Genomic DNA, 27,697 nt, shown 5'->3' on the forward strand with positions numbered 1-27,697 from the left:
GCACCAGTGAGTGTACCAGACGCCTTATCACTAAAGTGCCCAACCGTGGTGAGTGTTTCTGCGATGGTGGAGGGTGTTGGTGACAGCAGTGGCGTTGTGTCGTGCTCTTCGTCCCACTCTGAGTCCATGGCACTTTGGGGTGGGGGTTCGTCTCCACCCATCCACTCTGAGTCACTGTCCGGTATTTCGTCTTTCCGGGTAGGGGTGTCCTGGGTAGTGCTGTCCCGGGTAGTGCTGTCCCGGGTAGTGCTGTCCCGGGTAGGGGTGTCCTGGGTAGTGGTGTCCCGGGTAGGGGTGTCCTGGGTAGTGGTGTCCCGGGTAGGGGTGTCCTGGGTAGTGGTGTCCCGAGTAGGGGTGTCCTGGATAGTGGTGTCCTGGGTAGTGGTGTCCTGGCTCGGATGTGACGGGGGCCTGTGGCTGCCCCCCTCATCGCTGGGTGGTCGCTCCCGCACGTGACGGGGGTGTCGTCTCCCTGTTGCTCCAGGTCTCTCCGTCTCCCGTGGTGTGCGAGGGGCATCCTGCGGGCGTCGCATGCTGGAGGGTCCGGGTCTCTCCGTCTCCCGTGGTGTGCGAGGGGCATCCTGCGGGCGTCGCATGCTGGAGGGTCCGGGTCTCTCCGTCTCCCGTGGTCTCCGAGGGGCATCCTGCGGGCGCCGCATGCTGGAGGGTCCGGGTCTCTCCGTCTCCCGTGGTCTCCGAGGGGCATCCTGCGGGCGTCGCATGCTGGAGGGTCCGGGTCTCTCCGTCTCCCGTGGTCTCCGAGGGGCATCCTGCGGGCGTCGCATGCTGGAGGGTGCGGGTCTCTCCGTCTCCTCTGGTCTCCGAGGGGCATCCTGCGGGCGTCGCATGCTGGAGGGTGCGGGTCTCTCCGTCTCCTGTGGTCTCCGAGGGGAATCCTGCGGGCGGTCTGCATCTGCGGGGATGGGTGCCTGGACGTTTGGTCCTGCGATACACAATGAAGCATGCATGGTTAGACATCAGGCAGTGATCAGGTGATACGGGGGAGGGGGATATAGGGGAGGGGGGATATGGGGACGGGCTGTTGGTGGCTCACTTGCTCGTGGGGCCCCGACCTCTGCATCAGCAACCTCCCGGTCCTCAGGTCCGCCAACCAGTTCCAGGGCCCTTTCCTCGTGTACTGTCAGTGGCCTCTCATCAGCGGGCCCTCCTCCAGTCCTCACATGCTCCCTATTGTTGTGTGCGCGCTTCTCCTGTGGGGGGGGGGGGTGGTGTCAGGGGTAAAAGGCAACAGTGTTAGGCAGGTATATGAATGCACGCCATCGGTTGCGCGTGCATTGCAGAGGTTAAGGTTAGGGCTGGATTCACTTGGGGATATGGGGGAGGGGGGGATATGGGGTATATGGGGGAGGGGGGATATGGGGGATATGGGGGAGGGGGATATGGGGGAGGGGGGGATATGGGGGGGGATATGGGGGAGGGGGGATATGCGGGATATGGGGGAGGGGGGTATGGGGGAGGGGGGATATGGGGAGGGGGATATGGGGAGGGGGGGTATGGGGGAGGGGGGATATGGGGAGGGGGGATATGGGGGAGGAGGGATATGGGGGATATGGGGAGGGGGGATATGGGGGAGGGGGGTATGGGGGAGGGGGGATATGGGGGAGGGGGGATATGGGGGAGGGGGGATATGGGGGATATGGGGGAGGGGGGGATATGGGTGAGGGGGGATATGGGGGAGGCGGGATATGGGGGAGGGGGATATGGGGGAGGGGGGATATGGGGGAGGGGGGATATGGGGGAGGGGGGATATGGGGGAGGGGGGATATGGGGGAGGGGGGATATGGGGGAGGGGGGTATGGGGGAGGGGGGATATGGGGGAGGGGGGTATGGGGGAGGGGGGATATGGGGGAGGGAGGATATGGGGGAGGGGGGATATGGGGGAGGGGGGGTATGGGGGAGGGGGGATATGGGGGAGGGGGGATATGGGGGAGGGGGGATATGGGGGATATGGGGGAGGGGGGATATGGGGGAGGGGGAGATATGGGGGATATGGGGGAGGGGGGATATGGGGTAGGGGGGAAATGGGGGATATGGGGAGGGGGGATATGGGGAGGGGGGGATATGGGGAGGCTCACCCTGCCTGCTCTGACGAGGTCGTTCACCTTCTTGTGGCACTGGGTGCCTGTCCGTGGTGTTAGGGCCACAGCGGTGACGGCCTCTGCCACTTCCCTCCACAGACGCCGGCTGTGGCGTGGGGCAACTCTGCGGCCGTGCCCGGGATACAGGGCGTCCCTCCTCTGCTCCACCGCGTCCAGGAGCGCCTCCACATCGCGTGACTCGAACCTCGGGGCTGAGCGACGGCTAGCCATCCAGTCGGGTGTTGCGGTCGGGTGTTCCGGTCGGGTGGGGGAGAGCTGCGCGGCCTTATGAGCCGTCACGCCGTGCAGCGCGTATGACGCTGCACGGCGTGAACCATTGCGCAAGCGCGGATCCCGTCACGTCGCTGCTAGCCCATTTCGGGCCGGAGACTATCGGCCCATTTTTATGACGTGACGCAAGTGGGATTTGCGCCGTTTGTTGCGCCGATCGGCGGACTTTCAGCCGATAACGGAGAATTTCGCCCCTGATCTCTAATTATGCATTTCTGATTCTGGAGTTGATTCAATGAAGGCAATAGTTGTAATGAAAAAACTAATTGTAGTCGTCTTCTGCCTTTAGAAACATACTAACCACAGTGCCTGGCACAAATCCCTCAACTGTGAGTTAGAAGGTCATGTATTCAAGCCCCACCTGAGCACATAACCTGGGCTGAGATGAGTGCAGTCACCAAGCAGAGCTGGATTGCCACATATACCATCCTTATAATCCCACATTAACCGAGTTCATGTGTATTGGTTCAGACGGACTTTAAGGATATCACAGTTGAAAGAAATGCAAAAGAGTTCTCCCAGGGCCCTGATCAACATGTCTCTGTTAAACAACACCACCAAAAAGAAATTAACTGGTCATTCATCACATGTTCCTTGTAGTCTTGGTATGTGCAAAATGGCTGATCCAATTACAGTCACTGGACTTCAAACTAATCTTGATGCACTTTCCGACATTGCTAAAAGAGATATGATAAAGCATTACATAAATGCACATTTTTCTTTTAACTGCAAGGAAGGCATTGATTGTAAATTTGCATTACGGTGACACATTAAAGTGAGCTAAAACTGTTAACCTGCTATTGTATCATAAATCCATCACCCACGTACATTTAATGGCTCTCTCCCCTCCTTTAAGACACTCCTTAAAATCTAACTCCAAGAGAAAAAAAACAGTTCGGACCATCATTCTTATTTCCCTGTTTTACTGGTGTTCCAGTTTCAAGTATACAAGACCAGTTTGACCAGTATTCCTAGATCCCCGTTTTACGTTTTTTTCCGAGCTTGACCAAGCATTTTGTCACAAGCTCTGATATGTACTTTTGGTTCATTATCTGATCACACCCCGAATCACTGAATTGTTACAACACAGACCGTTCAGCCAATCGTATTTGCTCCGAATGAGCAATAGCTTTCCTACAAATAACCTTAGGACATTTTACGGCATTAAGGATACTGGGGTACATTTTCCAGGTCCACCCGCCGCAGGAATCATTGTCGGAGGGACAGAACATTTGACGGATATTTGAAAGATCCGTTGACCTTGGACAGGAATGTACGGTCTCTGGATGGGTGCGTGTGGAAAATCTTCCCCCTGTTTAATTGCAGGATGTTGTTGTTCAAAAAGTGCCTTCCCTACCATGGGCGGGATTCTCCGCTGGCAGGATGCTCCGTTTTGCCGGCAGCCCGGGGGTTTCCCGACGGCGTGGGGCTGCCCCATAATGGGAAACCCCATTGACCAGTCGGTGTAACGGAGAATCCTGCCTGCGGGTCGGGGCAGAAATGTGGCGGGGCGGGGCAGAGAATCCAGCCCCTTGAATCTGCATCTCTTGACTATTACTCCTGCCGTTTCATGTAAATGGTTATTAACTTTTTCTATATCTTTAACAATCTTATATACCTCAGTAAGGTTGGCTCTGAGATAATTTGGCCCTGATATTACAAGGATGGGGAGGGAGCAAGGTGCCTGCAGAAACTTGGAAATACTGGGAAGACAGAGGGGATCAATTTAATTGTGTTATTCCTTTTCCTACCAGCTAGATTGAAGGCTATCCGGCTGTCAGGTGAGAAGTGGAGTATAACGTGAGCAAATGTGAAACTGCCCATTCTGGCAGAAAGAATAAAAAAGTTTATTTGCGAAATGGTGAGAGATTGCAGAGCTCTGAGGTGTGGAGGGTTCTGTGTGTCCTAGTGAATGATTTAAAAAGTCTGGTGCCCAGGTACAGCAAGTAATTAGTGAAGTGGGAAATGGTTCAGAAGGGCACTTGGCACAGAAGAGGGCTGCCTGACACACAAGATGGAGACACAGAGAATAAAGCAGACATAACTTTATTATGATAGGAACAGATCCAGGACAAAGGGAGCCAGACAAGAAGATTAAGAAATACATAAATGCGGGACATCACTTGAATAAAGCTGACTTCAGCCAAGGTGTACACAATGATATGCTAATACGAATGTCTTGGGCCATTTCCTAAAACAAAGGGACAATCGATACTGCTTTCCTGCTGCTACCTGTAACCTGTAAAACCTCTTTAACTATAACCATGTGTAAATGGCAAAACGCTTACAAATAGCGATGTACAATCTAGAAAATGGTGATAATTGTTTTGTATCTGGGCTCATTGTGAACCCGAAGTGGCTGTTTAAAGATAACAAGGTGATAATTGTTTTGTATCTGGGCTCATTGTGAACCCAAAGTATAAAATGAATGACTGCCATTCAAACCACGAGAAAGGTTGGCTACCGTACCGCGGGGTGCGTACGCTTTCTCCCGAAGCTTTGTATAACAATAAACTGCACTGATTGAATACAGCAAGTCTGACTCCCGAAGTGGTTGATTTTCCCACAACAATTAGGAAAGCTAATAGAATGTTATAATTTATTGTGAGGGGAACTGATTACAAAAGTAGGGAGGTTGTGCTTAAGATGTACGGAGCATTGGTGAGACAACATCTGGAGTACAATATTGATCTCCTGATTTAAGGAAGCATGTAAATGTGTTAGAAGCAGTTCAGCGACTGTTTAGCAGACAGGAATGGGGGGAGGGGGGTTGTCTTGTGAGGAAAGGTCGGACAGTTAGGCTTGTATTTACTGGAGGTTTGAAGAGGACTTGATCAAACCTTTACGATTCTGAGGGGTATTGACAGGGATGTGGGGAGGGTGTTTCCTCGTGGGAAAATCTAGAACCAGGGGTCACTGTTTAAAAATAAGGGGTCACTCATTTATGAAGGAGATGAGGGAAAATCTCTTCTCCCCGAGGGCCGTGAGTCTCTGGCACTCACTCACTCAAAGAGCGGGGGAATCAGAGTCTTTGAATATTTTTAAGGCAGAGCCAGATAGATTCTTGATCAACAAGGGGGTGAAAGGTTATTGGGGTTAGGCAGGATTATGGAGTTGAGGTTATCATCAGAACAGCCATGATCTTATTGATTGGCGGAGCAGGCTCGAGGGGCCGAGTGGCCTACCTCTGCTCCTAATTCGTATGTTCACACGTATGTTATCCATAAAGAGCTAGGAATTAATTGTTATGTGAATATATATCCTGGGGTACCACATTTACTGTCGCACTGCAGTCATGTGTCGAGTAACAATGTATCAGTCTGTTCAGTATAGCACCCACCTGGGAGAGCAGAAGGGAATTATATTCAGCTTTTTGAGTTTAAAATATGATCATTTCTAAGCTATGGGAACCAGAATTGGTTGGGATATGTTTTGTGTTGTGATTAATAAAACTCCTCAGCCAGGTGCGATTCATCCTCAGCTATTCACGCATTCATAACCCCCACCCCCCCGGCCTCTCTCAAAACCCCTCACCATTAACGTTCTTTGAGTTTGTATATCTCCTGATTTTCCTGCCATTTCTAGAACTTCACATTTTTTCCATCTCTCTCTCTTAGACCATACAGCTTCCAAATATAGTAATATGTAATTCAATTAATATATAGTTTGTTCTGTTGTCCTGTACAAATACAATCCTCAAAGTATATAGTTCTGTTGTGCATCCATGTAAAACAGCAATATCCATGCACAGCTTCACCCATCCAATCGTTGCCTCACGATAGTAAGATGTTCGATATAAACAGCTTCCTCTGCTGCTCCCTGGTTATAGCAAGCAGCTCAATCCATGCAGTAACTACGCTCAAATCATGTAGCAACCTGCATGTATGTATAGCATGAAAGAACTCAGTCTATTGGCTCCCTCTGCTGTCATCTATTTTACACAGCACTCAATCCACACAACTCCCCCAATGTCCTCAAAGCTAACATAACAATGTGGCAACATGCTGCCTCCCATCTCTGCATCATGTGTAAAATACATTGCTGAGCATGGAATTCAGATTTGGCTTCATGCTCCTAAGTGCATCAAACTGGGAAATGTTCTTAAAGGACATTTCTGTTTCCCCGGGAAGCTTATCAGGAAAGCCAGGAAGATTCCGATTTCTCCAGCACCTTTCACAATCTCAGGATATGTTTCACAGCCACCGAAAAGCTTTCTGGAGTATCGGCACAGATGTAATGTAGGAAATGTGGCAGCCAGTTTGTGTACCGAGAGCTCCCTCTAACAGGGCTATGATTAGGACCAAATGATCTGTTTTTGTGATGTGGATTGAAGGATAAATAAGGTCCAAGGTGCTGGACAAAGCTCCCCTAACCTTCTTCAGAGCAATGCATTACATCCACTGAGAGTAGGCATGACCTTGGTCACATTCAGTCACCACATAGTACTCCCTCAGTAATGCATTAAGCTTAGATTTTCACACTCCAGATTTCTGGAGTGGGGCTTAAACCTGCAACCTTCTGACTCACAGGCAAGAGTGCTGCAAACTGAGCCACAACCAAACTAAATCAAACTGAAACTCAGTGCCAATCCTGCCATATTAGCCACCACTACAGTCTTAAAATGTAGCTTTTTAAAAATATTCCCAATTTAATAAAAAGGTAAACTCAGAATTGTAGTTGAGGACACAAATTATACACTGTCTTGCCAATCACAGCTCCCTGCCCAAATAAATTGAAGTGTCTTGAACGATCACTGACCTTTTGAGATTTGAACACTCAGGACATTTAACAAAAGATCCGGGCTTCTGATGCAAGAGTAAAAGTTACACTGTGAAATATAAAAGAGACTTCAAACAGGAAATAATAATAAAATAGAAAGGACAAATATACAACTCTATACTTCGCACAGATTTAAGAACAAAATATTTCTTTGTTTTTCAGAGTTATTATCAGTAACTTGAGAGATACATCTGGCCTTCTCCTGTGCTACTTTTGGCCAGGGGTTGTACGTGGAAGAACATTCACATGAGTGGATACGGTGGTTTTCCCCTGTAGGTTCTGAGCGACACACTTATACAGCCCATCGTCAACAGGACGTGCCTCATCCACCAGGAGAACACTTCGAGACAACTGCCGCATCTGACTATCCACGTATACAGGTTCTTGGATTTCCCTGGTATAGGTCGGTCTCCCCAGCTGGTCACAGTATAAGGAAATAAAGAAGAAAATAACAATAGGAGTCAATTATGAATTTTTAAAAATCACTTTGATCACAGACGGCACGGTGGTACAGTGGTTAGCACTGCATTTGCACAACGCTATGGACCCCGGTTTGATTTCGGCCTTGGATGACTGTGTGGAGCTTGCACGTTCTCTCCGTATCTGCCTGGATTCCTCCGGGTGCTCCAGATTCCACCCACAGTCCAAAGATGTGCAGGTTAGGTACACTGGCCATGCTACATTGCCCCTTAGTGTCCAAAGATGTTCAAGTTAGGTGGTGTTACAGGAATAGGGGAGGGGGGGGGGCGTAATGGGCCTAGGTAGGGTACTCTTTTGAGGGGGGTTCAGTTGCTGACTCGATGGGCCAAATGGCCTCCCTCTGCACTGTAGGGATTCTTGATTGTATGAACAGAGTCGCTTCAAGCGTTATTCATAGTACAGTGCAGAAGGAGGCCATTCGGCCCATCGAGTCTGCACCGTCCCACTCAAGCCCTCACTTCCACCCTATCCCCGTAACCCAATAACCCCTCCTAACCTTTTTGGTCACTAAGGGCAATTTAGGATGTCCAATCCACCTAATCTGCACATTTTTGGACTGTGGGAGGACACCGGAGCACCTGGAGGAAACCCACGCAGACACGGGGAGAACGTGCAGACTCCGCACAGACAGTGACCCAGTGGGGAATCGAACCTGGGACCCTGGTGCTGCCAAGCCACAGTGCTATCCACTTGTGCTACCGTGCTGCCCTTTGCACTTTTCATTACTGTATCAATGAAACAGTGCACTCTACAAGTGTGAATAAGAAATGTGTTTGCAAAGCTACTAACCTTGAAAGAAACGCTTCAAATTTCTTCCCACAAATACTGCTTGTTCTCAGTCTCCCGAGACCGCAGGGACCAATGAATTTGTAGGAATGGGTATGTTGCAGCACCAATTGGTATTAATATGGAGAACTACACTTTCAGTTCTGGATACCAATCTGAAACACTTATCTTGAAAAACAGTAATCGAAATTAATGAGTTTTCTCAGGCACAATGCTTCTTGACTCTCAGAATATGGAAAGCCAAGATTTGTAGCAAGTCTGTGTAGCCAGCTGCTGGTTTGGGAAAATATATGAATCAAGGTGCTAAAGAATGACAAGAACTGTATAGAGAAATGTCCCAGATCATTTCATTGAGGCGTAGTCCAGTAAATAAGACTAGTTTTCAGGTGAGGTTGGGAGGAGAAATGCTGCTCCTCCTGGCTCCATATTCAGTCAGATCCTTTTTATAAATTTATCTTTCTGATGGCAGCCTGCAGTGGTTCCTTTAAAAAATAATGATTAGCTTGTCTGAACACAGTCCAGTCTGAAAACCCAATTTTAGTTCTAGGGATCTTAACTAAGCATTAGACCCTTTATTTGCAAATGCAAAGGAGCTAATTGCTAGTTCAGGTGAGAGCTGTGCATGCCTATTATTTCACGTTTATCGATATGGCACTGTTGGATGTTAATAACTCCTCACCCCACCCAACATCTTCCTTGATCTCCATCCTACTGTGCCAACCTCCCAACACCACCATCCCCCACCCCGCCCCATCAATATTTCAATCTCCTCCCCTATCCCACTGTCGAGCAAGCTCTCCTGATGTCTCCATTGCATCCTCCCAACCAGTTCACCTGCCCCGCTGGCCACAATCCTCACACAATCATCTTTCCTTTTAAGCACTTAAATGAGGATTTTTGCCAAAAATACAATGCAACAAGGTTCGAAGCATCCTTTCCAGCAAGCTGTCTGGGGATGCTCAAAAGGTGTCCCACAGCCCCCAGATCTAATTCAAATGAGATGCCAAGTTGAATATTGGTATGCCTTGGGCCAATCCAGTTGGGTGCAGTGGTCACTTCCTGCCTGACGTTTAGACCAGCTAACCAGCATGAATTTCTATATGGAAGGACACGCTTACCTGTTGGCCTGGGAACTCCCAAGTGAAGTCCACCTCTATGTCAATTTCTCCAAGAGCTGTGCATGTTACATTAAAGTTTACACCTAAAGATACTGAGCTGGATGAGGCTGTGATTGTAGCTGATGGAGGGGCAGATGGATCTGAGAGAGAAAAATGCATAGTTTACTTTCAGAGTTTACTTACTGTCTACAATTCACACGTCTTTAGGAATCAACTCTTGCTTCTGTATACAATTAAGGTAAACCTTTGTGAATAATAGGGTAACACATACATCCTCCTCCTCCAGTTACTATGCCATAAAAGGGCACTAGTAACAATGGACTTCCATTGGATTGGTCCGTGATTATGCTTGGCAAAGTACTACAATGGTTTGCCATTGCCTTCTGCAGTTTGGCTAACAAGGAAACACTCCCACTGTTACAACCTGCCATCAGAAACATTGGAAAGATGTACAGGCTGAAGATCAACCTGTTTGACCTTGTTATCTATGCATCTTCCATTGGGTGAACCAGGCATAATTGTGTGGACCTACGAACATCTTGCCAAAGTGTTACAGTCTGACATGATTCAAATTGGCTACTGCGTTTCCTATATTACAGGAGCGATAATACTCCAAAAAATAATAATTGGCACTTTGGAACATCTTCTGGTAATGAAAGGTGCTCCATAAATGCAAGTGTCAGACAATCGTTATCTCGAACAAGAGAGAATCTAGCCATCGCCCCTTGACATTCAATGGCATCACCATCCATAAATCCCTCACCACCAACATCCTGGCGGGGGTTACCATTGTCCAGAACAGAACTGGACCAGCCATATTAGTACTGCGGCTACAACAGCAGGTCAGACGCTAGGAATTATGCTGCAAGTAACTCACCTCCTGACTCCCAAAAGGCCTGTCCACCATCTACATGGCACAAGTCAGGAATGTGATGGAATACTTTCCACTTGTCTGGATGACTGCAGCATCAACGATACTCAAGAACCTCAACACTATCCAGGGCAAATCAGCCTGCTTGAGTGGCGCCCCATTCACAAACATTCACTTCCTCCACCACCAACTCACAGAGGCAGAAATGTGTTATCATCTATAAGATACATTGTGGGAACTCAAAAAGGCTCCCTAGACAGCACCGTCCAAACCCATGACCCTACCATTTAGAAGACCAAGGGAAGCAGATACATGGGAACACCACCGTCTGCAAGCCCCCTCCAAGTCACACACCATCCTGACTCAGAAATATATCGCCGTTCCTTCACTGTTGCTGGGTCAAAATTTTGGAACTTCCTCCCTAACAGCATTGTGGGTGTACCTACACCACATGGACTGCATCGGTTCAAGAAGACAGCTCACCACCACCTTCACAAGAGCAATAAATGCTGGTCTAGCCAGCGATGCCCACACCCCGTGAATGAATATATATATTTTTTTAATTTCTTTTCGGGGGTTGGGGGGGGTGGGGGGGGGGTGCATGTAATAATTAGGGGAGATCCATAAACACTATAGTTCTTAAACTATAGTGAAATAATTTGTGGATGATGATTCCCTGACGCTGCTCAGTTATAAATATTGTCACTAATTTTAGTGTCTTTTTCAATCACTGCAGTCCATGTGGTGCAGGTACACCCACATTGCTGGCAGTGTCTGTTCTAATGTCTTAGTCTGTGCACGTTAGATAGCATGAGATATAATTGCTTAATGAAACTGTACCATTGCATGCTTACAATTTACTCACAATTGGTAAATATGAGGAGGTATTTTGTGGAGCTCTGCCTTAATCCCTGATAACTTGCCACACAGTACACTGTGCCAGCAAAGAGTGGTAAGGCCTTGTGGATAACAAACCCCTTCTTCACATCAAATGTGATTAATTTCCCATCCACCGGAATCACCTCTGGTGGAAATTCCCGGTGCAGAGATACTTTGGCGAGAGGATTTGTCACTTGGCACGGCAACCTCGTGTGCCTGTCGGTGCGAAGCTGGACGGCTTCGTAGTAATCATTTGTCGGGACAAACAGCTCACGTGGATCTGCGGAGAGAAATCAAATTATTGGCTTTGTGCATCAAAACCACAACCCTCACAACTTTCATGCTCGTTCAATTATTTATGTCCCATAGAAATCAGGATTTCTCAGCATTTTTCTGATTTTAAAAGGAGGGAAACACACTGGATTTCATCGAAATCCGTCATTTTAAATTTTCAATATTTTAAACATTAGGGAGGATTTGGCGGTTGTGCAATTGCTTCCCACATGAAGCACATCTAACACATCGAAGGAAAGATCTGGCTTCGCAGCTCTATTATCCTCCATTCTTCTTCAAAAATATTTCTCAAAATGTGAGCAACACTGTCACTTATTGCCCATCTCTTGTTGCCCTGAAGAAGTGGTTGGGTCTTCCAGTTGAACTAAAATCTTTTTGATGATGATATTTCCAGGGTGATGTTAGGTCGGGGATTCCAGGATTCCGACCCAGCAATGGTGGAGAGGCAGCATGTTCAAATCTGGATGATGTGTGATTTTGAGGGAATGTGCAAGTGATGGTGCTTCCGGTGATCTTACCGCTTATCATTCCCAGTGCTAGAGGTCAGTCAGCTATCAAGTGCTGTCATTAAAAAAAGTTCAAGGTGATCAGACCAAAGATGCTGCCTTGAGGACCTCCTACCATATAACTCTGCGGCTGAAGTGATAGCATGCCCTAGACAACCACGTCAACTTGCTGAAAAAACAATGTGCAGAATTCTCCTGCCACCCTACGGTGAAATAGTGCATGTCAAAGCCATCCTGCAAATGAATAATAACCCTGATCAGATCATTGCTCGCTGCATATCGTGCACTCAATGAGTCCACCAATGCCACCACTTTCATCCTGAAAAGTGCCCAGTCTACATCAGATCACCCTGAGGGGTAAGGTATCTCATAAGGTTTGAGCACCAGGTGATGGTGCGACTATACAGTCGCAACACAAGTGGTGTTCGCCAACAGGGTGTTGGTTGCCTTCAAGCCAAAAATAAGTATTGCCTATCACACAAGTAAGTAATGTGATATATGAATGTCAGCGTGATGCTCAGTACGTGGACCACATGTTCCAAAGACTGGCAGATCATATCAAACAGTTTGTCCCTTTGGCTGTTTGCATAGGCAAGATACAGACCGTAACCAACCAATTGCACTTGAAAAACTCAAAAGACAGCTTGTTCTGGTAAACAGGTCTTCAGCGCTACAGCTAGGATGTTATCTGGGACTATATTTTTTGCTCTGGTGTATTCAGCCTCTTCCTAATGGCATGTGTCATTAACCAAATCAGCCAAAAACTGAAATCTCCAATGGTGTGGAACTCAATAAAGACTGAAAAGGATTATTCGCTTCAGGCTGAAGACTGCATCAACTACAATATCCTGTGCACCTCAAAGGGAGTTCCATGTATTGTCCAATTTGAACTGAAAATGTGCCTTTTGTAGTTGCGCCTACGCCTTGCACATAGGAGGAAGAATACTGTACATCTTAACATTCCAATACTCCCTCGTGGGACCAAAATCTGACAATTAAATGCAACTGAGAGAGCCGACAGAGATCTTGGGTTAACATGTCACCCGAAAGGCGCTAACTGGCAATGCAACACAGACAGGGGATTAAAGTGGGATCCTTCCTGGGCTGTGAATCTTAGTTACTCACTGGCTCTATCAGCCCGGCTTTTAGGAGAAGAACCACAAGAGCTTATTAATCATTGTTTAATATTTATAATTAAAGGGAAGATTATGAAAACTACTAATTGGTGTTTTTGGTGACATTTATTTATCAGGAAACAACCTGCCATTGACCAGTCACAGATAATATAAATAACTGTATCATATTGAAGATCAATCGTCCATGCTGCAAGGGTGCAGAGGCAATTTCCCAGAATGGTTCCAAGCATGGGTCTCAGGTTTGATTCCCCGCTGGGTCACTGTCTGTGCGGAGTCTGCACGTTCTCCCCGTGTCTGCGTGGGTTTCCTCCGGGTGCTCCGGCTTCCTCCCACAGTCTAAAGACATGCAGGTTAGGTGGATTGGCCATGATAAATTGCCCTTAGTGACCAAAAAAGGTTAGACGGGGTTATTGGGTTACGGGGATAGGGTAGACGTGACGGCTTAAGTGGGTTGGTGCAGACTCGATGGGCCGAATGGCCTCCTTCTGCACTGTATGTTCTATGTTCTATGAGGGAATATAGCTACATGGAAGGTCGGAGAAGCTCGGGTTATTTTCTTTGGAGATCTGTGAAGATTATTGTATGGTAAGGTAATTAGCTGCAGTGCACAAAGGATCATAAGCATCTGCCCATCAGAGAGAAAAATAAGTGGTTATCTAGCATGAAGAGCACCACTCCACATCAAAGGTGGGGCAAAGGGAAGAAGCAGGTTCGTGCAGGGATTAAACCCCTGCTGTTGGCATCACTCTGCATCACACTGTGCCAACCCCTCCACCGCCCCCACCGCCACCCCACCCCAACAAGATTATTATATTTTTAGATAAGATAGACAAGGAAAAACTGTTCCCATATTTGTTAAATTTGAGCCATTCTTCCATCAAAACTCCAGTATTCAGTTGGCCAGACTGTTCCGGCACCCTCATTAAATCTAGCGTCAGAATGCAGCCCTCACCGGTGAAGAAAACGTAGGTGCTGCCAGTCTTGGAATCATCCTTCCTGCAGGTCTCAGTGTCACAATACAACGCCCAGCAACTATATTCACCAGTATCTGCTCCTGTGCTGTTCGCTACTACCAGCTGGCTATACCTTTCCCGATGGGTAATGCTGCAAAGTAAGAAAAAGCATCTTTAAAATATAATTCAAAAGACGAGTGTCAGGATTCAAAGATTTTTTTTAAAAAACCACACACCAAAACACGAATCAGTGGTTTTCATAATCTTCCCTTTAATTATAAATATTAAACAATGATTAATAAGCTCTTGTGGTTCTTCTCCTAAAAGCCGGGCTGATAGAGCCAGTGAGTAACTAAGATTCACAGCCCAGGAAGGATCCCACTTTAATCCCCTGTCTGTGTTGCATTGCCAGTTAGCGCCTTTCGGGTGACATGTTAACCCAAGATCTCTGTCCGCTCTCTCAGGTGCACATTAAAACATCCATGGCACTATTTCAAAGAATGCTGGGAAGTTCTTCATTGTGTCCTGACCAATGTTTATCTCTCAACCTAACACCTCAGAGTGGATCATCACCTTATCATCATGATGCGGGACCCTGTTGTGCTAAATTGTCTGCTGTAGGTCTTATTTTACAACAGTGTAAAATTACTTAATTGGCTGTAAAGCTCGTTGAGGTGTCCTTTGGTCCCAAACGTCACTACAGAAATGTAACTCTTTCTAAGTTAGCTGATGTTAGCTGGGATGGTGCAGTGAGTTCCTCTGGTCAGGCACTTTGGCATTTGGTGTTGATGAAAATCTTTTCCACTCAAATGGCCTGTGCTGGACATGTGTTTGCCTGACCATTGTTTAAGGACAGGATAAGGCTCAACTATAAGGGCTCCTGCACTCAGACATCACTGTCAAGGTTCACCAATTCAGTTGGATAAAATACCAGAGGATATCCAGGAATTAACACCATCCAATCTGAACTGAGTCCAAGGAAAATCAAAAGTGTATCGTCATCAATCACAAAAAAGCTTCAAAGGCACACAGACCACCGAACAATATCTTCAAGAAAAAAGAAAAAATACACAGGAAAAGGAGAATACAAGATTTTGCGCTGATTTTGTGCTAATATTCAGAACAATGATACAAAATCTACACATTATTACTGCGAATATAGTAATAATTGATCACATTGTCATACTTGTGCATATAACTCTAACTCAACTCAAGATTACACCACCATTCGTTTTCTACTTAATCATGCGTGATAGCTCTCAGTTTAGCTGTTGGTTTAGAATCTTGGTGCCAAATATAACGTCAAACATTAGGGCAACACGGTAGTTAGCACTGCCGTCTCACAGGACCAGGAACCTGGGTTCAATTCCGGCCTTGAGTGACTGTCAGTGTGGAGATTGCACTTTCTCGCTGTGTCTGCATGGGTTCCCTCCATGTGATCTGGTTTCCTCCCACAGTCCAAAGATGTGCAGGGTAGGTGAATTGGGCATGCTAAATCACCCCTAGTGTCCAATGATGTACAGGGTAGATGCGGTTATAGGGATAGGGCGGGGGAGTGGGCCTAGGTAGGGTGTTCTTTCAGAGGGTCAGTGCAGACTCGAAGGGCTGAATGGCCTCCTTCTGGTCTGTATCTATGGATTGTCTATGGATAAATATAAGGATTAATAAATAGTGCTGTCTGTATATGAAAGATGACCCAACCCATATTTCTGCTCAGTTGCATTGTTTTTCTTTGCGTAATTCACTCAAAGTCATTGCAACCTGTGCAAAAGATCAGAGCATTTTGAGCGCTAATTATGTTGAGTGCAACTCGAATTTCCATGACCTTTACTGCACTAATTTCAAGAGCATCACGATAGGAGAAGGCACCCACAAACCTGGCCAAGGCCTAGGATAAATTAATCATCATTTACGCTTAAAAAAATGATGCTAATTCCTTTTTGTCCCAAGGACACTATAGGCATGATGTTAAAAACTTAACTTTTCATTTACCAAAAAACCTGGGGCTGGATTCTCCGTTTCTGAGGTTAAGTGCCGGCCCGAAAAGAGAATCTGCGGGAGGTTCATGATAGGAAAATCGGCGTGAACCCTTCACCGATTCCAGTACCGGTGAGGGGCTAGCACCGGCACCGCGTGAAACTCCCGCGGATCGCGCCGAATGGTTGGATCCCGGGCCACACTCGCCAACTGCGACCCCACAGCCCACCCACTGGCCACCCTCCACCAGTTCCCCCAGCCCTAGCAGAAGCCCCCCCAGCCAGCGGCACGGATCCCGGACAAGTGTGACAGCGCTGGACATACTCCGCAGCCGGCAGCCGGGTTCCCAACTGCTGGGAATCCATGTGGCCCGCGCCGTCGGGGACTCAACCCATCTGAGCAGACCATCGCGGGATGACGCGGTGAAACGGTGTGCGCCACGATGATCCCAGTTTGGAGGGGGCGGAGCATGGCAGACCGGCGTCAATCCAGCCCCGATTCTGCCGTCGGAATCTATTCTCCATCCAACCGCCAATCACAATTTCGGCATCGGGACACGGAGAATCCAGCCCTTGATATCTCAATATAACCAGGAAATTGGACTGCATATTTTTTTTAAAGATGTAATTTTCATTAATTTAAAATTGGATTACTCATAGGTGCTGAATGAGGTACTGATTAAAAATGCTTTTTACGTGATTAAACACATTTTCAGCTGTATTGATACAACTGCATCAAGTCACCGCTCATTTTATATATCAGCAAATATTTTTAAAGCAATTTTTTTAAATTAAATTTTAAATCACTGCTCAATTGTGTTGGTTTATGGATGATTTTGTGTTAGCAATTTTCGATCTTTTTTTCCCAGTGACTGAATCATAGGATTGACAGTGAAGAAGGGGGTCATTCAGCCCATCGAGTCTGCACCGGCCCTTGGAAAGAGCACCCTACTTCAGCCCACACCTCCACCTATCCCTGTAACCCAGTAACCCCACTTAACCTTTTTTTTGGACACTCAGGGCAAATTAGCATGGCCAATCCACCTAACCTGCACATCTTTGGACTGTGGGAGGAAACCGGAGCACCCGGAGGGAACCCACGCACAGACAGTGACCCAAGCCGGGAATCGAACCTGGGACTCTGGAGTTGTGTAGCAACAGTGCTGACCAACCTGATCTGTACACAAGACAGCGACAATAAAGAAGATCCTATACCAATACTAACTTTCATTTAACTAGCACCTTTAACATAGTAACATTTCCTCGTAAGGAATGATGTTAAATCAAATTTGGCACCAAGCATGCCTTCTCTAACAGCACTGTGGGTGTACTCACATGACATGGACTTCAGCAGTTCAGGAAGGCCGCTCACTACTACCAACTTCTCAAGGGCAACTAGAATAGGATCATAGAATATAGAATCCCTATAGTGCAGAAGGAGGGCAGTCTGCCCATCGAGTCTGAGAAAGAGTACCCCAAGTAGGCCCAATACCCCACCCTATCCCCGTAAACCCACCTAGGGGCAATTTAGCGTAGCCAATCCTAACCTGCACATCTTTGGACTGCGGGAAGAAACCAGAGCACCCGGAGGAAACCCACGCAGTCACAGGAAGAGTGTGAAAACTCCACGCAGACAGTCACCCAAGATCAGAATTGGACCTGGGTCCCTGACGCTGTGCCACCATGCCGCCCCTAGAGATGAGCAATAAATGTTGGCCTAGCCAGCGAGGCCCAAATCCCATGAATGAATAAAAAATTAATCATGACAGAATCATAGAATTTACAGTGCAGAAGGAGGCCATTCGGCCCATCGGGTCTTCACTGGCCCTTGGAAAGAGCACCCCACTTAAGCCCACACCTCCACCCTATTCCCTTAATCCCCATAACCTCACCTAACCTTTTTGAACACTAAGGTCAATTTAGAATGGCCAATCCACCTAACCTGCACATCTTTGGACTGTGGGAGGAAGCCCATGCACCCGGAGGAAACCCACGCACACATGGGGAGAACGTGCAGACTCCGCACGTGCAGACTCCGCACATACAGTGACCCAAGCGGGAATCGAACCTGGGACCCTGGAGCAGTGAAGGAACTGTGCTAACCACTGTGCTACCATGCTGCCTAGGTGATAATGTTTGGTCAAAGAGATGGGTTTTAAGAAATGTTTCAAAGGAGGAAAGAGGAGAGGTTTGGGGAGGAAATTCCAGAGCTTAAGGTCAAGGCAGCAGAAAGAATGGTAATTGGGGAGGGGGTGGAGTAGTGGTATTGTCACTGGAATAGTAAACCAGAGACCCAAAGTACTGCTCTGGGGACTCAGGTTCAAATCCTGCCACTGCAGACGGTGAAATTTGAATTCAATAAAAAGAAAATCTAGTATTAAACATCCATTGCCAATTGTAATAAAAAACCATCTGGTTCACTAATGTCCTTTAGGGAAGGAAATCTGCCATCCTTACCCGGTTTGGCCTACATGTGACCCCAGACCCACAGCAATGTGGTCGACTCTTCACTGCCCCATCAAGGGTAATTAGGGATGGGCAATAAATGCTGGCACAGCCTTCGATGCCCACGTCCCATGAACGAATAAAAAAATTCAATCCCAATGTGGGATATCCTCATAATATATTACTGGCAGTTTCTTGACAAGATGACTGTATTCTCTCAATGTTATAAAAATATCATTATGTAGTCTCTTGAGACATTTAACATTAAAAACTGCACACCAAATAGAAACTGCAGTATTGCATTCACTAAAGAATAGTGCTGTTCATGTTAGTGTGAAATTTGTTTTCAAATTTGCTGTGCTTGGGATGAGGAAAAACAAAGGAGCTTGCATATTTCGGGCATTGCAAAAGACATGATGATACCAGAAGTATTTTGGGTCAGAGCCATTGGGATAGACATTAAACCTGCTGCCTGGTAGTATAACTGGCTTTGTGGATGAGCTACATCTGAACACAAGTTTAAAATCCCACCCCAGTGATTGTAATAAATAAATAAATAACCTTTATTGTCGCAACCAGGCTTACATGAACACTGCAATGAAGTTACTGTGAAACGCCCCTAATCGCCACATTCCGGCGCCTGTTCAGGTACACAGAGGGAGAATTCTGAATTCTCAGCTGGTACGGGAATTGAATCCACACTGCTAGTTGTCTAACCCACTGAGCTAAACCAGCAAGTGATGCAACTAAATAAATATGTTCAGTACTGTAAACATTTAAATAAGGGTATAACCTTGATACATGTCATTCAAACATTTCAGAAAACATGCGGATAGAGTAACTGGATATGGGAACAATAGCATTTCAATAGATGCAAAAATACCTGAATCTCTCTTCATCTTCCTCATCAAGATAACTGGGATACGCCCAGCTAATGTGTTTCCCTTTGCAGCGTAGCACAAGCCTGTCTCCAGCAGGAATCACCAAAATATCAGGTGGTTTCTGAAATCTGCCTTTTCCCAGTAACTGAGACATGATGAAGATCTTTGCAGGCACCTTGACGGATACTTTCTTCATTTTCCGCTTGCCTTTGGTCTTTTTGGTGGCTGCAGCTTTAACTTTCTTCCCAACATTTTGCTTTTTACTTTTGGCAACGTTTTTGGTGACCTTTTCATCCTTCTGGCAGTCCACTAAAGGAAGCAATGTTGTTACATCAAACATTTCCAGAATTTTAACCAAAATAACTTTGCCCTGGTGCGTCTTAGAAACATGAACATTTTTTGTTGAATTAACAAGAGAAAATATCTGAAATCAGGTCTTCTATTCTTAATCTTTAATCCAATTATTCGTATAGAAATTATAACGCAGAAATAGATATTGACCAAACTGACCCATTTGGGTAAATAACTTGCACACAAGCAGCAATCCTAATTCCATGTTTGGTGCCAACGATGTTCTTATATCTCTTTATCCCATTATCTGTCAACCATCTATATAAGCTATTCTTAGATATTGATATCATTCGAATAATTAGTCATAGTCCACAAAAGGCCATGGGTGTCTCTCTCCATTAGAGAGAGTGACAATTGGCTACACATAGTTTAAGAGGCACCATTCCATAAGCATAGGGCAAGGCGAGGAGGCAGATTCCAGGAACTACCATAGTCAGTAGGGGGTTTGACCTGTGCCATTGGCGTCATTCTGAATCATACTGTGGCCATCCAGCTGTCATTTACCGAGCAATTCATTCACACACTCACAACCCTTGGGATTAAAAAGGTTTCTACTGCTAGTCTCTCCTAAATCTGATTTTATATTCCTGTCCCACATTTCATAATGAAACTGGACAATGTTTATGCATAAAAAATTCTATTATGCACCCAAATAAGCAATCCCCGATCTTATCAAGCACCTCCTTCTCATGCAGTGAAAGCTGAATGATTGGCATTCAGCAAGGTTAAGGTGTATAATGCATATATACCTTCTGGTTAGAATCATAGATTCACTACATGGCAGAAGGAGACTATTTGGCCCATCGGGTCTGCACCAACCCTCCAAAAGATCACCCTACCCAGACCCATTCCTCCGCCCTTTCCCCATAACCCCACTTAACCTTTGACCACTATGGGATAATTTAGGAAGGCCTAACCTGTGCATCTTTGGACTGTGTGAAGAAATCGGAGCACCCTGAGGAAACCCACAGATACAGGGAGAATGTGCAAACTCCACACAGTCACCTGAGGTTGGCATCGAACCCTGGCGCTAGGAGACAGCAGTGCTAACCACTGTGCCAACCTTCTGTAATGCAAACCGAGCGGGCTATTTAAGCCACACTCTTGTAGTGCATTGAGAACATTACTGCTGTGAATGTTATGTCTCACTGCAGGAAAGGGTGCATTGTGAGTGTTATTTTCTAGTACAACACAAACCCATTTGTGAGTATTATTATAAACAGGTTCTACGAGTGCAGCATGAAATATATCTGAGGACAGTGGGATAGTGGGAATGTCCAGAGGTCCAGGCTAACACTCTGGGGCCCAATTTCAAATCCCACCCTGGAAGCTGGTGGAATTTAAATTCAATTGATAAAATTTAGAATTAAAAGGTAGTCTCAGTAACCTTGACCATATAATTGATCATCGTAAAAACCCATTCGGTTCACTGAAGCCTTTCCGGGAAAGAAATCTGCCATCCTTACCTGCCCTGGCCTACATGTGGTTCCAGATCCACAGCAATGTGGTTGACTCTTAGCTGCCCTCTAAAATGACCTAGTAAGCCACTCAGTTCAAGGGCAATTAGGGATGGGCTACAAATTCTGCCCTAACTAGCGACGCCCACATCCCATGAAAGATTTTTTAAAAATTACAGCTCCTGACTGTTGTCCAATAGCAATCATCAGATTATTACATGTAAGGACAGGATAGAACATATCTGTGAGGTCATTGTAGTTAAGTAGCCCACTGTCGCTCACTGCTGTTTAGGCTGATGAATAAATTGGACATACGACAGGAAGAATATAAAAAGACTAAATTTCCCATTATACCAGTCCCATCCTAGCATGGTACAACTCCCATGCACCATTAATCCAACCAAGCTACAGAAACAAGAAAAAAACATTAGGGTGTGGCAATTGACCCTTTAAGGGCTACACAGCAAAGTGTCACCTTGGTCTGGGTGCCAATCGGGATTCAGGGTGTGGAATCACCCCATGGTGAGAGAAGCTCTTCGGGAGAGACATTTTGGGAGCGAGCTATAGCCATGCGGCTCCTGTATAATTGTTTATTAATAAATACCTTTTTGTATTCACTAATGAAGTCTGTGAAAGTACATAGGGTAATGTAGGAAAACAGTCAGGGAAATTCCCCTCTGATCCTGAAAGATAACCAAGAAGGATTCAGCAAACCATAGCGGCTGATATCACACATTCCAGTCAGCACTAATCTTGTCAATGGGATTTCCCATTGAAGCCATCCCATGGCACCAGGAAACCCACAGGCGGGGGGGGGGGGGGGGGGGGGGGGGGGCGTTGCCAGCGGGAATAGGAATTCCAACAGCCAGAGAATTCCGGCCCTGGTTGTTTGTTTTGAACTGCAATCACTTTAATTGATGATGGCGTAACTTGCTGGAAATCACATGGGAGAGAGGAAAAACCTTTGTGAATCTGTTAGTTTTCAAGGCAGTCTTGTTGGGGAAAAAGCTGAGGAGAGGAAGCTACCCTACCTGGCTCCATCTCTTTACCTTGCCTAAAATTGTGTGGCTATCAACGTGCAGCCAGAGAACCCACATCGGAGTGTAAGTGGTCGGCATTTGGACCTGCAAAGCTGCAAACTTTTCCTTCATTTTATAATGCCCAACCTCTAAAGCCCTTCTCTGTAGAGAGGTTCTATCTGTTTAGAAGCTTAGAAAATAAGAGCAGGAGAATGGAATTCGGCTCTTTGAGCGTGATTCGCCATTCAACATGATCATGAGTGATCCTCTGTCTCAACACGGTTTGGGCAGCACGGTAGCACAAGTGGTTAGCACTGTGGCTTTACGGCGCCAGTGTCCCAAGTTCGATTCCCCATTGGCTCACTGTCTGTGCAGAGTCTGCACGTTCTCCCCATGACTGTGTGGGTTTCCTCCGGGTGCTCCGGTTTCCTCCCCCAGTCCAAAGACATGCAGGTTAGGTGGAATGGATATGCTAAATTGCCCTTAGTGTCCAAAATAGGTTTGGAAGATTTTTGGGTTATGGGGATAGGGTGGAGTGAGGGCTTAAATGCGTCGATGCAGACTCGATGGGCCGAATGGCCCCCTTCTGCACTGTATGTTCTATGTTCTAACACCATACCCCAGCGCTATCCCCATATTCCTCAACACCTTTGGAGTCTAGAAATCTACTTCCGTCTTAAATATATTCAGTGATTTGACATCCTCAGCCTTCAGTAGAAGAGAATTCCATGGGTTCACCAACCTTTTGAGTGAAGATATTTCTTCTCATCCCTATATCCTGAGGCTGTGACCCCTAGTTCTTGGGACCCCCACCCTCCCAAGCCCAAGGAAACAACACCCTGCGTCCAGTCTGTCCAGTCCTGTCAGAACGTGAGACATTTCAACTAGATTCTCTCTCATTCTTCTAAATTCCAGTGAACACAGGTCCAGTTGACCTAATCTCTCCTCATACAACAATCCTGCTATCCTAGGAATCAGGCTGGTGAACCTTCGCTGAAATCCCCTATGACAAGTATATATTTTCTCAGAAAAGGAGACCAAAACTGCGCACAATATTTCAGATGTGGTCTGTACAGCTGGAGTGAGACATCATTTCTCCCATTCTTAAGTCCTCTTGAGGCGAAAATACCATTTGCTTTCCTAACTGCTTGCTGTGCCTACATGCTTGCTTTCAGTGACTGGTGGACTAGGACACCCTGGTCCCTTTGTACATCAGCATTTCCCAATTGTTCTGTTTTATAATAAAAAATCATTCTGAGTTGTCGAAAGAAGCGGATAACGTCTCTTTTATTCTGGGTACAGGTAGTGGAGGTGAATGATTGATCGTTTTGGTGAAAAAATTTAACTTTTAAATGAAAAATGAAATGAAATGAAAATCGCTTATTGTCACAAGTAGGCTTCAATGAAGTTACTGTGAAAAGCCCCTAGTCGCCACATTCCGGCGCCTGTTCGGGGAGGCTGTTACGGGATTTGAACCGTGCTGCTGGCCTGCCTTGGTCTGCTTTCAAAGCCAGCGATTTAGCCCTGTGCTAAACAGCCCCAAATTAATGGTGTGGCCTGTGAAATAGTGGGACTAGATAATACACGGACCCCTCCCATCCCAGTCCTAATACCTTAAAGAAAAGCCAACATCACCCTCCCTCCCTCAGGAAACTACTGAAAGGCACCGGTATCTATCTACTTGGCTGTCTCTCCACACAGGAGCTGGTCTAGTACGGGCAAATGTAGCACCTCAAAAGGGCTGGGAATTTTAGGGTAGAGAGCTGAATGGTGAAGAATGAAATACAGAATCTGCTACAATTTACTCGAACGGCTAAGAATAGGAAATTGGGAGGCCAGGTTCTGCTCAAATTATGTCAGAACTTCATGAGGCAATCTGCGCTCCAATCTGGTTTGGAAACATGCACTAAATAATTCTCTGCATAGGACAATTCATCAATGCTCTGCCCCTCTCAGGTGGGCTTGAGCACAAAATCTAGGCTAACTTTCAAGTGCAATACTGAGGGAGTGCTGCATTATCGAAAACACCAGGAGCGATATTCAGCCCTTGATTGCTCTCAGGGAGAACGGCGACACGGGTGGAAAATCTGGAGAGAATTGGGAAACGCGATTCTGTCTGGAGAGATTGTGTTTCCCAACTTTCCCCACCCCTTGGCGGCAACATCAAGAGGTTCACGCCCACAAAGGGTGGGAACCTCATTTTAATAGATTATCATCGGGCAACATGGTAGCACAGTGGCTAGCACAGTTGCTTCACAGCTCCAGGGTCCCAGGTTCGATTCCCGGCTTGGGTCACTGTCGGTGTGGAATCTGCACGTTCTCCCCCGTGCCTGTGTGGGTTTTGTCCGGGTGCTCCGGTTTTCCCCCACAGTCCAAAGATGTGCAGGTTATGTGGATTGGCCACGTTAAATTCCCCTTAGTGTCCAAGAAAAACGTTAGGTGGGGTTACTGGGTAAAGGGGATAGGGTGGAGGCGTGGGCTTAAGTAGGGTGCTCTTTCTAAGGGCCGGTGCAGACTTGATGGGCCGAATGGCCTCCTTCTGCACTGTAAATTCTATGATTATAAATTTGAATATCTGGCCCCCTCGCCACATGATCCTCCCTCACTAAATATTCATACCTCGCTCCCATGATGTCACATCAGTGAGACTGCAACAGCTTTTTAAATATGGGATTCAGTTGAGGGGATCGCTTCGGAGCTGCAAAGGTAAGTATAGCCCCTGGGGGTGTGGGACAGACTCAACCTGGCAGTGCCAACCTGTGCCAGTGGGCGGGTCATCTTGGGAGTCCCATGGTGAGGGGTTCCATTAATGTTTGGTGGGAGGGGAGAAGCAGGCAGTGAGGGAGGAACCTGCAGGCACCGGGTGGATGGGCGGGTGGGGGGGGGGGGGGGGGTGGGGGGGATGGAAGTGCTGGTGATACTTCCGTGGTGGTGGTGGGGGGAGTCCCCAATGTTTGTTTGGGGGTGAGGGGATCGGGGGAGCCCTGGGAGTCCCCAATACCCTTGTGTTGGGGGGTTGGGGGAGTTGATGTTCACCTCTGTTTGGGGTGCTCTTTACAGATGGCACCCCGATCTCTGTGGAGCTGGGTGCCCGCTCTTTCAGGCCCCGCCCTGCCAGTGTGACAGCATAAACCATGCCCACTCACTTTCTTCTTTAAAGAGGCTGAAGATCTGGAGTGAAAACCGGTCTTTACAACTGGGGAGCTACACGGCAGTTTTCAGTTTGAGCCTGACACTTTGGATCAAGCTTCAAAACAAGAGTGTATCTTCCCTCTCAGGTGGAGATCAAAGATCCCCTGGCACAGTTTCAAAGCAGAGCAGGAGAGTTTTCTGACAAGTTCTGAACAATATTTACTCCTTCGCCCATATCACTAAAAAGAAACAGGGTAGCATTTATAAATTTGAATTGCTGTTTGTGGGAACATGCTGTGCACAGACTGGCTGATGCACTTCATTACAACACTGACTGCACTTGAGAAAGTATTTCTTGAGTTGTGAAGGCCTTTGAGGTACCGTGAGGTTTTGAAAGACACGGGGAGACAGTGGCATTAGTGGGAATGTCACTGGACGGACGTGGGTTCAAATCCCACCACGGCAGCTGGTGGAATTTAAATTCAATTAATAAAATCTGGACTAGGAAGATTGTCTCAGAGATGGTGACCATGGCAATTATCATCAATTGTCAACATCTGGTTCACTAATGTTCTTTAAGGAAGGAAACCTACTGTCCTTACCTGACCTGGCCTACATGTGACTCCAGAGCCACAGCAATGTGGTTGATTCTTAACTGCCCCGCTGAAATGGCAGAGCAAGTCCCTCAGTCCAAGGGGCAAATGGGGGTGGGAAATGAATGTTGGCCCTTCAGTGACTCCAACATCCCATGAAAGAATGTTTTAAAAATCTCAATGAAAGGAAATCTACCACATTTTTCTGCCCCAGTATCCACATACATGGCGACATTTTAAATGAAAGACACTGTGAGGCAAGAACTTTCTTGGGCTAATCCCAATCCCTTTTTTGTGTGTTTTGTCAATGAATCGACACAATGTCCAATCTCCACAGCCTGGGGCATTGGAACGCGGACGGGTACGAATCTCCCAGCCACTTATCCTTCGGATTTTACACAATAACATACAATAATTAAACGTATAACTACATGGCTTAAGACTTTAAGTAGTTAATGCTGCTATATAAATAAACCTTAAACTGGCATCAGGGAGGATACATTGATGAGGTGGGTGTGGTTTGGAAAGACCATGGATAACTCTTACGGAATTCAGAAGTATTTTTTCCTCAAGTTTATGGACTCCCAATGTTACTCACCGAATTCCAGGAGAAAAATGCTCAGACAAACCAGCAGGAAAATAAGCCCCGGCTTCATCGTGAAAGGAATGGAAAAACTCCGAGATTTTGCAGAAGTTTGCAGCCTTGCGAGACAAGCTCCGAGCCTCACTGGGCAGCTAAATTCACACCAACACGTCGTTTCGCAGTGAAATATGGAGGGGAGAAGGGAACGGCTTTTCTTCAGACGGAATCAAAGGTGTCAGCTATTTCTCGCTCTACAAAGTGTCCTCACAGGCGGCTGAGAGTCAACCCAGCAGAGCTTGGCAGCTGGAAGGGCAAACTCAATGGAAACCATTCAACTACACTGAGCACTTCATAAACATCCACATATTTTGCATACTTCCTTCAGTGTGGTGGCCACCTTTCCCAAATATATCTTAACAGCAATCGAAAAGTCATTATGAAGCCAAGTAGTAAAAATGCACGTTGTAAAAACATAGAAAATAGGAGCTGAAGGAGGCCATTCGGCCCATTAAGTCTGCACCGGCCCTTGGACAGAGCATCCTCATGCCCACCCCTCCACCCTATCCGTGTAACCCAGTAACCCCTCACCCACCCTTTTGGACACTAAGGGGCAATTTATCATGGCCAATCCACCTAATCTGCTCATCTGTGGACAGTGGAAGGAAACCGGAGCACCCCGAGGAAATCCACGCAGGCGCAGGGAGAAAGTGCAAACTCCACACAGTCAGTAACCCGAGGCCGGAATTGAACCCAGGTCATGGAGCCTTGAGGCAGCAGTGCTAACCATTGTGCCACCGTGCCACATATCAAATGGTTTACCCAAATCACATGGTTTATTCCGTATCCTCAGACTGTGACCCCTGGGGTGGAATTTACCCCCCCCCCCCCCCCCCACCGGCTGGGTTGGAGAATCCTCGGAGGGTGGCGCGAATCCTGCTCCGACGTCAGCTGCCATGTTCTCGGGCGCCGGTTTTCGGGCGGGAGCGGGGTTTACGTCGTGCCGGTTGGGGGCCGTTGGCAGCAGACCCCCGGCAATTCTCCGGTCCCCGATGGGCTGAGCGGCCGTCG

At 46.9% G+C, this 27,697-nt stretch overlaps 1 protein-coding gene across 1 annotated transcript; it reads right to left on the bottom strand.

Moving 5' to 3' along the window:
* Window positions 1-4,420: 4,420 nt before the first annotated feature.
* On the bottom strand, window positions 4,421-26,882 carry LOC140427098 (platelet-derived growth factor receptor-like protein). Its single transcript, XM_072512613.1, has 6 exons — window positions 26,645-26,882; window positions 19,497-19,803; window positions 14,192-14,343; window positions 11,290-11,583; window positions 9,554-9,693; window positions 4,421-7,586 (listed from the first exon to the last, which is right to left on the bottom strand). Exons 1-6 carry the CDS (start codon window positions 26,700-26,702, stop codon window positions 7,377-7,379), a joined length of 1,161 nt encoding a protein of 386 aa, XP_072368714.1. The 5' UTR covers window positions 26,703-26,882; the 3' UTR covers window positions 4,421-7,376.
* Between the last annotated feature and the right edge of the window lie 815 nt (window positions 26,883-27,697).

Source organism: Scyliorhinus torazame, chromosome 7 (genome assembly GCF_047496885.1).
Source record: "Scyliorhinus torazame isolate Kashiwa2021f chromosome 7, sScyTor2.1, whole genome shotgun sequence".
NCBI classification, from domain to species: Eukaryota; Metazoa; Chordata; class Chondrichthyes; order Carcharhiniformes; family Scyliorhinidae; genus Scyliorhinus; species Scyliorhinus torazame.

Coding starts and splice junctions, on each gene's coding strand:
- LOC140427098 (XM_072512613.1), bottom strand. CDS start 26,702: ATGAAGCCGGGGCTTATTTTCCTGCTGGTTTGTCTGAGCATTTTTCTC. Junction 9,694..11,289: donor CCTCCTCATATTTACCAATT/GTGAGTAAATTG, acceptor TTTCTCTCTCAG/ATCCATCTGCCCCTCCATCA. Junction 7,587..9,553: donor GGGAGTTCCCAGGCCAACAG/GTAAGCGTGTCC, acceptor TACTGTGACCAG/CTGGGGAGACCGACCTATAC.